The following is a 15016-nucleotide window of genomic DNA, read 5'->3' on the forward strand; positions in this document are numbered from 1 at the left end:
TCTCTTTCTCTTCATTCTGTTTTCTTTTTCTCGCTGCATCAACTGCATCTAATTCGATCCATTTTTCATGCATCGATCCATTTTCTCCCCGCACCTGCCTCCGCTATCTTCTCACTCTTTCCCCCTCCCCACCTCACCTCCTCCTCTTCTTCTTCTTCTTCTCAATCCCTCTTTCTCTTTCTTTTCTCACATCCTGCTGTCTTCCCCCTTCCTAACTCCCGTCTCCCAGTTTTCGTGTGTCCCGGCTCGCTGCTCAGCATCCAGCCGGCCTCCTCTCTCCTGGAGGCAGAGCATCAGTCGGGTGCGTGGTGTAAGGACCCTCTGCAGGCAGGCGATAGGCTGTATGTCATGCCGTGGACGCCCTATAGGACGGAGGTGCTGTACGAGTACGCCTCCTGGGACGACTACCGCCAAAACAGAGTCACCACCACTTATAAGTGAGTCATGTTGGAGTGTTCTCTTTGTGAAGCTGGAGAAAGGACCTTGGGCTTTGTGCACTTGTGACTGGCGTTGGGGAAGTCTAATTAACGATTCATCTATTCGTACAAGACAAACTGCATGGTTTAATTTAAAATGAAAATTATTAGTAATTCAGGGCTAATTTCACGCTCAGTCCAATCAATTAAAAATGGGTATGGAGCAACCAGTACTTTCTAAATGAACAGATAGAATAAAAGCACCTTAAAATCCATGAGGAATGAAATATCTATGACTAAATAAGCACCAAGGGTTAACCGAAAGTTTTTTATTAGATCAAACCCAATTCTTGGTGCGATTTATAAATTCTGTCCTACACATTTAATGTGTTAACACAAATATATATTTACTTGTCTATGAAGTAGTTTGTATTGTCCGGGACAATGTGGTGTTTTGAGTTGGTATCTTTATGGTTAATTGCACGTCAAATTGGCTTTGGATGAATGCTTCAGCCAAATGAAACGAATATCTCCCTTTTTTGATTTAATCTTGAACAATGGATGCAGTGAACATGTGTTATCTTTTTTAACAAAGGTTCATATCAGACCAGGGACAGCAGCACATAATGGACATAAATGCAAAAATCTTTAATGTGACCAAAATTGTTATTACAAAAAACTGTGTGTTCAGTAGGCATGATAAGAATCTGATTGAGAAAAAAAGGGTTTCAGGACATTTAACTCTCCTATGAAAAAATATGAATAACATCAATTCACATTTTCCAAAATGTTCTGTTCTAGGTTGCCTAGCCGTGTGGACGGTACAGGCTTCGTGGTGTACGACGGCGCTGTGTTCTACAACAAGGAGCGAACGCGCAACCTTGTCAAATACGATCTTAGGACACGCATCAAGAGCGGCGAGGCAGTGGTGGTCAATGCCAACTACCACGACACCTCGCCTTACCGCTGGGGGGGCAAGTCAGACATCGATCTGGCGGTGGACGAGAACGGCCTTTGGGTGATCTACTCCACTGAAGCCAATAACGGACGCATCGTGGTCAGCCAGGTACGGCAGGAGGAAGGAAAACGATGAGTGGAGACAGGAAAGAGAAGGAGTTTTATTACTGACTCATGTTGATGTCTTCTTTCCTTATTCAGGTCAACCCGTACACCCTGCGCTTCGAGGGTACGTGGGCTACAGGATTCGATAAGCGTGGGGCGAGCAACGCCTTCATGGCCTGTGGCGTGCTCTACGCTGTGCGCTCCGTCTTCCAGGACGACGAGGGACAGGCGGAGGGCCGGGTCGGCAGCGACATGGTGATCTACGCCTACGACACGAGCCGAGGACAGGAGCTGCCCGTTCAGATACCCTTCCCCAACCCGTACCAGTACATCTCCTCCATAGACTACAACCCCAGAGACAACCAGCTGTACGTGTGGAATAACTACTACGTGTTGAGATACCCGCTGCAGTTCACCCCGCCCCCGCCCACTAAAGGTTTGTAGACCTAGCTTGGGTCAGAAGAATGTCATTGCCATTTCTACTCTGTAGCTTATGTGCATATGACAATAAAACCTTTGGAGCTTTGAATCTTAAATCTTGAATAATATTGATGAAACTAGAGAACCAACAGTGTTCCCGCCCCTCCAGGTCCGCTCTCCTCTCTGATGACGACCGTGCGCTCGTACACCGCCACTGTGGCGCTGGCCCCGGTGCGCCCCTCCGCCTCTCACCCCATAGGCGTCATCAACAGAGGACCCTTTGACCAGCGGCCCATCACAGCCATGGTCCCTCTGACTCCACGTCCCCCTCTGCGTGTCCCCATGGCCCCCGGGGGCCCCAGTCAGGTGGGCGGATGTGAGGGCCGCGTGGCACGAGGGGTGCAGTGGCCCCCGACGCTGAAGGGAGAGACGGTGGAGAGACCCTGCCCCAAAGGCTCACTGGGTAGGTGCTGCCAGGCTGTGTGTTGCGTTCAGTGTGTGTATCTGGTTTCCCTTTGAAATGTAGTCGGATGTCCCCTCTTTGAACCTGCCCTCAGATGAGAGGGGAGAAGAAGAGAGAGGTTACAGTGTGAAGAGAAACAGGCTTCATCAACTCTTCCTCTCGCTGTGCAGCTGTCTTCCTCAGCCAAGCGCTCCCTCTGACATAAAGCTGTTTTGGAGATGATGTAGATAAGCCTGTGGTGCATTTTACCTAGCCCTCATCATGTTAAATGCTTTGAACATAATTTCAGCACAGAGGTGAGGATACATTGGGGAATAATCTTATATTGAACCATGTTTATTAACTGAACATGTGCGTTGTCTTATAAATAGATATAATTTCAAGAACTGGCGTGTTACAGATCCTATAGACCTGTTTTCTATGAAATATGCAAAGGAGCAATACTCAAATCTGCTTAACATAGCTTTTTAGCTTCTTTTAGCTTTGAGTTTGTTTTTTAACAATACATTTAGTGTTTGGTTTGGTTTGGGAAGACAGTCAAGTCAAGGCTTATTATTAGCCAGCAATTGTTTGTTTGCAAGGTTGATAAATACTAAAACCGAGACTAAAGGATAAATCAGGTTGACTCAAACATGACTCGCATTCTTGCTGGATGTATATAATGTCATAGTTTTCCAGTACTGGGCATTATACTGGATCCATGTTTATTTTTCCCAGTTCACAGTTCATATATCATTTCAAACTTCTTTAAAAATATTAACAACAACAATCTAAAAAAAACATATGATGTACCACATGATCTGTCCTCTCTCTCTCTGAAACTCTGCCTCACCCTGTCTGTCTTTGCAGGTATTGCTTCCTATCAGTGCGTTCAGTCTCCAGTGGGATGGAACTCCAGAGGGCCTGACCTTTCCAACTGCACCTCTCCCTGGGTCAGCCAAATCGCGCAGAAGGTTAGTCATACACAAACAAACACACACACACGCTGAGTAAATGCCCCAAGGCCAGTCAGCAAGCAGTTCTATCTCAAATGTCAAAATATTTGACATTACAAACCCCCCCGGCCTCTCTGCAGATAAAGAGCGGAGAGAACGCTGCCAACATCGCCGGGGAGTTGGTCAACCTGACCCGGGGGCGGATCTACGCCGGTGACGTCAGCATGTCCGTCAAGCTTACTGAGCAGCTATTGGACATCCTGGACTCCCAGCTGCAGGCCCTAAGACCGGCCAATAAAGAGTCAGCGGCACGCAATTACAACAAGGTGATTCGAGCTGCTGTTGGTGCTGAAATGTACTTGACCTTTCCTGGAAATCAGAGCGGAAATGTCAGTGATTATGATTCTAACAATAGATGTTTTTCTTCTCTTTAGCTGCAGAAAAGGGAGCGCACATGCAGAGCTTATGTTCAGGTGAGAGACAGACAGATGGACAGATGGACAGACTGATGGATAGATGGATGGAATAAGTAGAAAGAATGAAACACTCTGTTTTTCTCTCTGTCAGGCGGTGGTTCAGACGGTCAATAACCTTTTGGGTCCCGAGGCTCTCGTGTCCTGGGCGGACATGAGCGGCGTTGACCAGTCGCGCTCAGCATCCCTGTTGTTAGACGCAGTAGAAAAAGGAGCCTTTCTATTGGCTAACAACCTCTACGAAGGCCGCTTCAGTGACAGGGCACCGAATGTTGGTAAGTTTCCTTCTTCCTTGTGCTCTACACATCGTTTTGGTGTTACCACTTTGACTGAGCTTTTGTGTGTGTCTCTTCCGGTGTGTTCACAGATTTGGAGGTGTATGTGCTAAACACAGAGGCAGACATACAGGACCTGACGTTCCCTCACTCCTACGACAGCGACAGCATCTTGCAGATATCGGCTCAGGCTCTGCAGCAGTACAGCAACAATGGTATGTGACACACACCGAAATGAATCAACATTTGGGTTTGTAAACCATATTAAACACTTTTGTTTATTTTTGATTTAATCTGTTCCTCCTTATTTTCTTGGGAGATTCTAGTTTTTTAATTGTCCTTTCCCAGTGTCCTCTCTGGATTAGAATTCTCCCACATTCCTCCATATTTATCACACATTTTCACAACTACTGTATATTACAGTAAGTGTCTCCACCTGGATTCACGCCCTTAACCCTAACCATCCTCAGTGATGACAGATTTAGAGAGAAATGGAGAGTATGCAACTAAAACCAGACTTCCTGGAAATTAGAGTTTCAGTTTTTTTCTGAAACATTTTAAGGGATGTGGCTTACGTTTTGTAAAAATATGCTTTGTCAGTCTTTCCTTCTAGCTTGTGGGTTGCAGTGAAGTGAATCTCCATCATGTGGCATGCACAGACACGTACAATAGTATACATTGAATGAACTGCATGACTGATTAAATGTAAATATATAAACATTAGTTTATGCCAAAGATTTATGCACGTTGTTAAAAATACTATTGCAGTGTTATTTTTAAGAAATCACCAGAATACAAGGTAAATTGGCAATTGTGATATTGGTGGGACCAGTAAGAGGCAGTAGAAGCAATACTAGGTTAGCTCCACCTTTGACAAATCGAAACACTACATAATAAACGAAAATAAAGTCTAAGTGTCTCTGTGCTCTTCACTTTGTCCCCTTCTCCTCTGCAGGCCAGGTGAAGCTGGTCCTCTCTCTCTATAAGAACCTGGGCTCCTTCCTCACCACCCAGAATTCCACTCTGCGGCTGGGGCTGGGTTTGGGTCAGGGGTCGGATGCCATGCGCAGGAGCCTGGTGGTCAACTCCCATGTGATCTCTGCCTCAGTGCACCGAGGGTCCAACAGAGTGTACCTCTCTGAGCCCGTGATCTTCACTCTCAGGCACCTGCAGGTCTGCCTGGAAACCAGTTTAAGGAATGAGCCTGACCTTCTCTGAAGAATCTGGTCGCTTAGTGTCCATTGTGTTTGGTGTTTGTTTCCACAGATGGAGAACCACTTTGGTCCTAACTGCTCTTTCTGGAACGGGACAGGGGTCTCTGGGAGTGGCAGGTGGTCTACACAGGGCTGCCGACTCTTACAAACGAACAACACACACACTACCTGCGCCTGCAACCACCTGTCCAGCTACGCCGTCCTCATGACATATCAGCAACCGGCTGTAAGTAACACAAAAACAACACACAACAGTGTTTAGTTCACCTTTACGGCAGAATGAAAGCATATTTAGGGTTACAGTGGGTTTGTTTTTGAATTGCATTAACTTAAACGGTATAAATACTGTGTTGTGAAAAGTCGCTATTTTACTCACCTGATGCTCCTTTGAGACTTCCGTATGTTTGATTCGACGAATACATTTAGCACTGAACACAGTCATGCACTAGATATTCCCCCTGTACATTTAGCATTAGTGCACATGTATGATAGTCCTATGTTACACATTATTCATGCCACCACGCTTATTTTGTAACTTCATAAATCCGCTCCATCCTCGACAACAAAGGCTTCCTGACTCCACCTTCATGCACCCATTTGCTGTTGCACATTTGGACTCCCCTCCACCGTTCTTCCCAAATTGTTGTTTAAAAATTAAACACAGAAGGGGTTATAATTGCGGGTGGTAGCTGTAAAAACACAATAGCCAGAGAGTGATAAATGCTGCTGGCTGTTTTGTCCTGCCATGAAATAGAATTTAGTGTTCCTATGCAAGATGTTCTCTTGGTTGGGTGTGAATTTATTCATTTGAATGTGTTATGTAACATTCAAGTGACATGCAACCAGTGGGGAAATTCATCTAAAATGCATCTGCACATCTTCCTACATGCTTTATGATCAGATGAATAATGTCTCTGCTTCTGTCTCTCAGTTCGGGGTGGGTGTAGAGGAGCTTCTCGTCTACGTGGTCTCCTGGGTCGGCATCTCTGTGGCGCTGGTGTGTTTGGCCACCTGTCTCACCACCCTGTGCTGCCAGGGGGCGCCCTGGCACACGGACCACAGCACCATCCACTGCAACCTGTGGGCCAACCTGCTCTTCACTGAGCTGCTCTTCCTCGTTGGTGCCAACAAGACGCAATACACGGTGAGTGCTTTGAGGTCACCCATGTATTTTAGGAATGTAGTGAACTGGTCTTATTTTAGACAAGTGGAGAGGAAACATCCACAATACACATTCAGGTATTCATTTTACTATTTGAGTTTTTCTTTTTGATCTAATAGATTTATCCTAAATTCAATATATTCAATAAAGTTAGCATTAGATTATGCCTCATTTTAGTATTTGATATTAATATTTCAGTAAGAAAACGTACATTTACTAAATATCCTAAGAAAATGCATCAAGTAAATACGTTTTATGGTGATATCTATTAGCCTACTTAAAGATTATCATTTTCTGCTGTAGTGTCTTGCAAATTGAATAGAAATGTACGTATCTCAAAATTAGTTTTTCCTCATACTTTTAGCCTTTTAAACCTTTTAAGTTGAATTCCTGTCCATATTCTGCAGGAATTTACCGAGGGGTTTGTTCATATCAGTCAGAGCCCTGATTTATAGAACAATTTACTCGTAAAACATCGTAAAATTATTATTTTGTAAGGCTGCTGACATTATCTTCTCATTTATGGAGTAACACTAAAGAGATATAAAACATTCCCTCTATATATAGCAGTGCTGTTCGTCAACAAAATAAAAAATAGCGGTACAAAAATAATGTTTAACCTGGCTTAACCTGAACTTTTTCATTGTGATATCAATATTTAAAAAGTTTACCCTTTTCACCAATAGGGAGAGTCATTTTGTTAAATATTCCCTCTCCTCTGTGTCATTTTGCAGGTTGTGTGCTCCATCATAGCTGGCCTGCTGCACTTCTCGCTGCTCTCAGTGTTCTGCTGGTTGTGTCTGGAGGGGCTGGAGCTGTACCTGCTGCAGCGCGAGGTCTTCGAAGGACGAAACTCACGAAGGAAGTATTTCTACCTCTGTGGATACTCGATTCCTGGGCTGGTGGTGGCTGTGTCTGCAGCGATAGACTTCAGAGGATACGGCTCAAACACTGCGTACGTTCACTAGTGTGTGTGTGTGTGTGTGTGTGTGTGTGTGTGTGTGTGTGTGTGTGTGTGTGTGTGTGTGTGTGTGTGTGTGCACGTATTTTGGATGGAAATAATTACTTTTCTACATGTGTATAGTATTGTTTCAGCTCCTATATTGGAGTTGTTCCCTTGGAGGTTCTTATTTAACCCTATGTGTGTTTGTGTGTAGATGCTGGCTGCGAACAGACAATTACTTCATCTGGAGTTTCCTGGGCCCTGTGGGTGTCATCATCACGGTGAGAGTTCATGCTCTCGTACAGAAACCAGCCTTTTGCTACATTTTAATCATCTCTGTGTTATGACATCATGTTCATTCATTTTTAATGAACATAATGTCAAACCGTGTTTGCTGTTTTTGTCTTTTTCGGCCTCAGTTGAACCTGGTTGTCCTGGTGATGACTTTACTTAAGATGCACAGCACTGCTGCTCTGAAGCCAGACTCCAGTCGCCATGACAACCTGAGGTAAGTACAGTGTGTCATACTGATGTGTTGCGGCTGGCGATGTTCAGGGCTGATTGTGTTTCAGCAGCTTTGGCTATAATCACAGTCTTGAGGTAAATGTATAAAACTGAAACAGGTTTATTTTGAAACATGTTTGACTTATGTTACCTTACCTTCCAGTGGCATATTCTTTTGTGTTATTATATATTCTTTTGAGTTCATGAGTTTTGAAATGAATATAAAAATCTATATTTTTTTAGCTAGATGCAGTCTGATATGTATGAAGGAATGATCCATGGCAAAAAAAAAAGAAGCAAGCTGCAACATGTTAAATAGTTTCAAGTCAAGTATTCACAGGACAAGAACATATACAGTATATAGCAGTCATGACAGCAGCATGAATTGTTTGCATTTTTAGAAAGTGAAGGTCAAATCTTAGCTCCATTGTATAAATGAAACAGAAAGGGGAAATAGCAGCATTCAATAAAGTGTTATTAAAAAGCAAACAAAAGTGTTTTTAGTTAGTAATTTTTCAAATGTACACTCAGGGGTGCTTGAGGATGGTGGCATTCTGATAGATGTGTGCAGGCTCTTCTTGACCTTGGGTCGACATCGACATTAGCAACACGCGCACCAGCTCTCTGTTTGTCCTTGTTTTACCTGCCCTGTCAAGTCGGAGCGCACTCAAACCTTTTTCGTGCCATTTAAAGCTCAAGACCTGCGAAATCCAATTAGAAAGGCATTCTAGCAGATTTGGGTGAGTGAACCCTTGTTGAAATCACTTTGTTGGAATGAAAATAAAATGTGATTTCCAGGGCGTGGGCGGTGGGCTCCCTGACACTGCTCTTCCTGCAGAGCGTCACCTGGTCCTCAGGCCTAATGTTCCTGTGTGCTCCGTCTCTGCTGCTGGCTTACCTCTTCTCCTCCCTCAACACGGCCCAGGGCCTCCTCATCTCCATACTGCACTGCACCCTTGCCAGGAAGGTCGGTATCTGTCATTATAACATTATGTTTTATGTAGCATCATCATTTGTGACTAAACAGCTGTGTTACATGTTTGAATATTGCGTGTAGGGTCAGAAGGACTACGGCAGGTGCCTGCGCCTCTCACAGTGCTGCGCCACGTCCACCTCCAGCTCTCCAGACTCAGTTAAAGGAGCCGCCCTGCGCTCCAACAGCCGCTACACCAGCAGCCAGAGCCGGAGAGCTACCGCTAACAGACAGGTACATTACAACACCCTGGATCTCTGAGTCTCTAAGTCTTTGTCTCTCTTTCTGGCAGCTTCTGAGTTTGACCTTGTCTGGATTATTTCTGTTCCAGAGTCGCATCAGGAGGATGTGGAACGACACTGTTCGCAGACAGACTGAATCTTCTTTCATCGCTGCAGACATTAACAACACACCTACTCTAAACCGAGGTAAAGATTTTATATAATAGCATTGCCTTTTGTACAAAGGCCCTAAGAAGCAAGTGTGAAAAAAAGAAATTAATGATCCGTTTTTAGTCTGGTATAACATTTTTTCTCGAAAAACTCAAAACTGTTTTAAAGCAGCCCTATTATGCTAATGTTCAGGTTTCATATTTGTGTCATGACCCTCTACTGTGATATTTTTAACTGCTTTAAGGTTCAAAAAGCTCTTTCTCTTATTTTTTTCATACTGCCTGTTATGCAGCACCTCTTTTCACCCTCTGTCTGAAACCAGAGCCAGGTCTGCTCTGATTGGTTGGGATTTTAGCCTTTGCAGACCATTTAAATTCATATCTATATAACACACTACGGGAAAGGGAAAATCCAAAACAGCATAATAGGACCTCTTTAAATAAATAACTTTTAGATTTAGACACTTGGACCATTTTTTTCTCTCACTTGGCTCTCGAGCTTACATACTCCTTTGTTGCTTAAGAATATTATATTTATTTTCTCCCTCTCCTCAGCTGCTCTGGGGAACCACTTCCTCACAAATCCAGTGTTGCAGACTCACGCTGGAGCCTCTCCTTACGACACGATGCTCGCCCAGGGTTACAACCAACCGTTCACCTCCACAGGTACGCTTCATCACAACGCTCTGCCATTCTCCTGATTTAGAGTCTATTCACTTCCGAACAGTTTACTCACTGTCTCTCTTTATGTTGGTATATTTTACTGTCCGTCAGTTTTGCGCATTAACAGTGCTTTGCAAATCTCTTAAGCCACAGTGAAAAAGGGTTACAGTTTCTTATTTAAAAGGTGTACAACATCGCCTTTAAGGGAAGTTTCAACTCTCCATTCAAATCTTACATACATTTTCCATTGATCCTCTTTGTGGTTGAAAAATCCCACGACAAAATATCACCAAATTTAAGATCTGACATAGCATAAACGTAAATTATTTATTCATGATTTGTGTATGGACAGTGCACTTAAATGTAAGTGTGCTATCTAATAAGCAAATCCGATTGTGACAGTTTTCCAAATTAGCTCATACATTTCTTTACCGTCATTTCTTGTTACTTGCCACTGACAGCATACATTACAGTACCTGCCAACACCCATTTATCTGTAATGAGTCCATGTTGGCCCGTCACTTGGGCTCTCCTGCCAGAATTTCCTTGAGTGGCGTTTTTTTGCACAGCTTGTCTTTCTTTTGTGCTGTTTCTGTACAATCTGTATGGTTGGAAATGAAAGCTGAATTCTCTTTGTTATATACCCGTCTGTTCTGTTTTTTTGACTTTTAAATGTTTGTCTTTTAAATGTTTTTTTGACACTTTCCCTCTTTGTCTCTCTGTCTTTACGTGGAGCAGTAGGAACCTTCAGAAACAAACTGAGTACGAGCTCTTCTTTGTTGTGCTCACTCAAATCATTAAGCGCCACTTCCTTCAATTCATAGAGCTCTGCCACTTTTGCCCACAATAACTATTCATAAACCATGAAGACATGACATAAATCTATCCCATTTGGCCTCATAACCAAACATTTCATTACAATATTGTTGATATCCAAATATTTCTGGTGAATCCACACCCTCAGTAGGAACCCTAAGCTCTGCTCATTCATTCATATGTTCACTCAACAAATGTTAATCTTTGTTGGCATCCCTGTTTCAAATGTTCTCTCCCTGTTTCCTCCAACAGAGGGTGGTGGGTCCCAGAGCCAGGAGTCCTGTGGGTTGGACAGTGTGTGTCTGAATGGAGGCTACACCCCCAACAGCTTCACCCTGCACGGGCTGGGAACCACGCCCGGGTCCCGAGCCGGAGTGGTGGGCAGCACCGACCTCCTGCGCGAGGGAGGAGTTGGGATGGGAGGTGACGACATCTCCCCCGCCCTCCTCACCCCCCAGGGGGCTGCAGATCTGGGCAGTGGTGCAGGGATGCGTCATAACCTGTCTGATGCGGCAGCGCTGGAAAAGATGATCATCTCAGAGCTGGTGCAGAGCAACCTGAGGCCCTCCACCGCCATGCCCGTCCCTCCTGAGCGCTACGGCAGCCTGGCGAGGCCTCACCTCCACGACAGGCCGGCTCTCACACACACCGCCACTTTGACTCGACACCCACAGCCCCCCCAGGACGGGTGGGCTTCCACCATGCAGCCAAACACACGGCACAACGGACCAGAGGGCTGGGCGCACACGCGGCACCACACGCAGGACGCTGAGACACATTCCTCAAACCGTGGACAAGATCACGCCACAGCGCCGCGCCTACAAGATGGCTGGTCACACTCACGAGTTCCTGGAGACCATGAGTCCCGCGAGCTGCTTAAAGATGGGGAGCGGTCGCTGCAGGGAACTCTGAGTCGCCGCGGGCTCCAGGACAGGCAGCAGGCTCGCCCCCCCGATGTCCAGGCACGGCCTTACTCCACCCTTAGCCGCACCCCTGGTACTCTGTCTCGACACCGCGGCACAATAGAGCCGAACGGAGGAACAGACAGAGACAGGGACAGGGAGAGAGACAGGGAGCGTTACCGGGACAGGCCCCTCCCGCCTCCTCCTCCCCCTCCCCCGCAGGAGTCTGAGCCCCTGTACAAGGCTCTGGAGGAACCGCTGCTGATGAAGCAGAGGGAGGCCAACGTGGAGACATGGAGAAACTGCCAGGAGAGGGAGAAGGATGAGACATTTCTCTTAAAAAGAGAAGAGATGATGGACGACTGGAGGGGAGCAACCGAAAGAGGGAGGGACGACTCTTTCACCTCTCAAACGCGGGATGGAGAGATGGACGAATGGCGTGCTGGGATGGAGAAGGCAAGGGAAGATATGCTGGAGAAGAGAGGGGGGAGGATGGAGGTGTGGCGGGGAGGAGCAGAGACGGACCAGGAAGAGACTTTTATAACTCAGAAGAAAGATTTTACGCTGGAAGGATGGAGGGCTGGGATGGACAGAGACAAAGATGAATCCTTGTTTTTGAAGGACAGAGACGGTTGGAGAGCAGGGATGGAGCGAGAGAATGACAAGCAGAAGGAGCGAGTGCTGGACGTGTGGAGAGGAGGGATCGACGTAGACAGGGAGGAGTCTTTCCTGTTTGATAACAAAGATGGCGGCCTCGACGGCATGAAGAGAGGGAAAGACAGAGGGTCTCTCCGGTACCACGGCGAACGAGAGGATTCCGACAGCTTCTCTCTGCCCTTGACTCCTGACCTTGACCTTGACCCTGACTCCTCACCGATCTACGCCCACGATTCAAATCCCTCGCTCTACCCCGGAGACCGCTGCTCGCCTCCAATCAGCATCTTCCCCCGAAGCTCTCCCCCGACAAATATCTTCGTTCCTCGAGACAATAACTCGCCTCCAAACAATATCTACTCCCGCCACTCCCCGCAGGTGTACAGCCGAAGCAGCTCCCCTCCTCGCTTCTACACCCGCACCTCCCCTCCCACGCTCTCGTACCCTGACAGCAGCCCTGAAGGTCCTGAAGACCTCAGTCCCACTGGCCAGACCCAGCGGCCCGCCCTGGAGCTGCCCTACAGCCTGGGGCGGCCCCCGCTGGGCCCGCGACCCAATCACCTGCAGACCTTCTACCAGCCGCCGCCAATGGCATCCAATGGAGAAGCAGCGTACACAGGAGAGCCCGCATCGGAGGGAGAAGACGGACAGATGCAGCGGGTGACGAGTCTGTGACTAGGGCGGTGGTGATCGGGGCATAGAAACCAGGGATGACGCGGAAGACAGGGATAATACCAAATAATGATGATCAAACTGATGGAAATGACGATGATTGTGATGATAAAGAGGACAACAAGGATAAATGCTGAAGGTAACGATGACGACAGCGATGGCTCCTCCCTGCTTCTATCTCCCGATCACCACGAGACTGCCCCCTTTTCATGTTTTGTTACTTTTCTATGACTGTGATCCATTTAAACCTCCTCGACTTCCTCTCCTCATCCTCTCTACCCCGAAGCCCTGCTGTGTCTTCCCGTCTCATCGGTGCTTATCTTTATTGGCCCATCGTCTAAGTTTCTATTGGTTCGTCGGCTGGGTGTCGCCCTTTCCTGTAGCAAGCAAACAGTGTGTCAAAGAAGCACTCGAGTGTTGCCAAAAAATACTTTCAAAGAACACGTGCATGACTTTATAGTGGCTTTACAAGGCTGCATACAGTAGGAGGAAAGCGCTGGAGTGTGTGTGTGAGCGTGTGTGCGCAAAAGAGTGCGTGCGTAGCTTGAAGAGCATGCGTGGGTGTAAGGAAGAGTGTGTGTGAGTGTGTATATACATCATTCTTGTATAATTAATGTATCACAGTGAAGCATTTTATCAATATCAACTGGGGGGACTCTTACACAAATCCCCTCCCACTGATTTTGAACTCTTGACCAATCCCATTTCACATCAAGACCAGAACCTCCGCCGCCCCTCCCCCAACCTGCCACAAACTGTCGGTGATGGGACTCGTTGCCATGGAGTTTGTCATAGCAACAGGACTCTTGAATCCAGAGCCAGAGATCATATGAAACCTCAGAACTTTTCTGCGCCCCTGAGACCCCTGTACATATTGACCTCAAGTGTTCTGACTGTCTTGTATTGCTATTGAAGTTCAAGTAAACATGTGAAATAAATGTAACTGTCTTTCTCTTTGTGTGATTGTACAGAGAAAGGGGGGTTTCACAAGAAGATATTCACTGTGGAAAAGGGTGGGGGGTGAGAGACTGTTTATGCATTTAATAAAGAGAATCAGATAAATAAAAAGATAAAGAATACTTTTACAGACAGCGGTTGAATGTAATTAAGTATGTTTACTAAGATACTTTTATGTACATAAAGTACTTTTACTTTACTAATGGATGGATTACTGAACAGGCTTATAGGGAACAAGAGCAGGGGCTCAAAGGTCATGTGCCCCCCCTGGACTTGATATAATAACTGTACCAACTAGGAATATATTTAAAGGGGCCCTATTATAATCATTTTCACGTTGCTAATTGGATTATGTGCCTCTACTGTGACATGTTCACATGTTTTAATGTTCAAAAAGCTCTTTATTTTTGTAATACTGCCTGTGTTGCAGTTCCTCTTTTTACCCTCTGTCTGTAACCAGAGCCCAGTCTGCTCTGATTGGTTAGCTGACCGGCTCTGTTGTGATTGGCCAACCTATCAGAGATGTCCCGTCCCTTCAACCCAGTCTCACGGCATTTTGTGTTATAGTCACAACATTTATTTAATCCATTGATTCGTGTTCACCAACACGATTTTTTTCGTGTCCCACAGAACGATTTTAAAAGCAATGTATTTCTATTGGTAGTATGTTTCGTGCCTGCACCACGTCTTTTTGTCCGGTCGGGTCTTGGAATACCAGAAGCTGTGTGGTTCATAAAAACATTTTCTTACTCAATATCTTACCCTAAGCCTAACCTGATCCCTTTTATTTTAAATTGTATAATGTCGGAGTTTTTTTGCCGTCTGCGAGGAAAAGAAATGGGGCAAAGATCCTCAGCATACTGAAATCTGTATTTTTTGTCATCTTTTTTTCCTTCTAATTTGTTATTATTTGTTGCAGGCACGAAACATACTACCAATAGAAATACATTGCTTCTAAAATTGTTCTGTGTCAGAATACTGAAATCTGTATTTTTTAAATCGGTTTTTCCTTCTAATTTGTTATTATTTACATTGCTTTTAAAATCGTTCTGTGTGACACGAAAAAAATGGCGAAATTGTGTTGGTGAATACGAATCAATAGATTAATTTTGTGACTATAA

General features: G+C 45.5%; 1 protein-coding gene across 1 annotated transcript; it reads left to right on the plus strand.

Annotated features, from left to right (window-relative positions):
* The first annotated feature begins 264 nt into the window (after window positions 1-264).
* On the plus strand, window positions 265-13521 carry LOC104954975 (latrophilin-1-like). The gene is made up of 20 exons (XM_010782194.1): window positions 265-437; window positions 1218-1482; window positions 1575-1914; window positions 2068-2361; window positions 3211-3314; window positions 3437-3622; window positions 3731-3769; window positions 3864-4044; window positions 4137-4259; window positions 5000-5217; window positions 5311-5484; window positions 6190-6402; window positions 7155-7375; window positions 7578-7644; window positions 7783-7871; window positions 8666-8834; window positions 8925-9074; window positions 9172-9268; window positions 9787-9897; window positions 10963-13521. The coding sequence occupies exons 1-20, from the start codon at window positions 349-351 to the stop codon at window positions 12939-12941; spliced, it is 5109 nt and encodes a 1702-aa protein (XP_010780496.1). The 5' UTR covers window positions 265-348; the 3' UTR covers window positions 12942-13521.
* The last annotated feature ends 1495 nt before the right edge of the window (window positions 13522-15016 follow it).

This window comes from Notothenia coriiceps, unplaced genomic scaffold (genome assembly GCF_000735185.1).
Source record: "Notothenia coriiceps isolate Sejong01 unplaced genomic scaffold, NC01 NC01_scaffold00024371, whole genome shotgun sequence".
Taxonomy (NCBI): domain Eukaryota; kingdom Metazoa; phylum Chordata; class Actinopteri; order Perciformes; family Nototheniidae; genus Notothenia; species Notothenia coriiceps.

Bases quoted from the DNA above. Each gene is read 5' to 3' on its own strand.
- LOC104954975 (XM_010782194.1), top strand. From the start codon at position 349: ATGCCGTGGACGCCCTATAGGACGGAGGTGCTGTACGAGTACGCCTCC. The intron at 5,485-6,189 runs GTAAGTAACACA...TCTGTCTCTCAG, and splicing joins TGACATATCAGCAACCGGCT to TTCGGGGTGGGTGTAGAGGA. The intron at 9,075-9,171 runs GTACATTACAAC...TTTCTGTTCCAG, and splicing joins GAGCTACCGCTAACAGACAG to AGTCGCATCAGGAGGATGTG.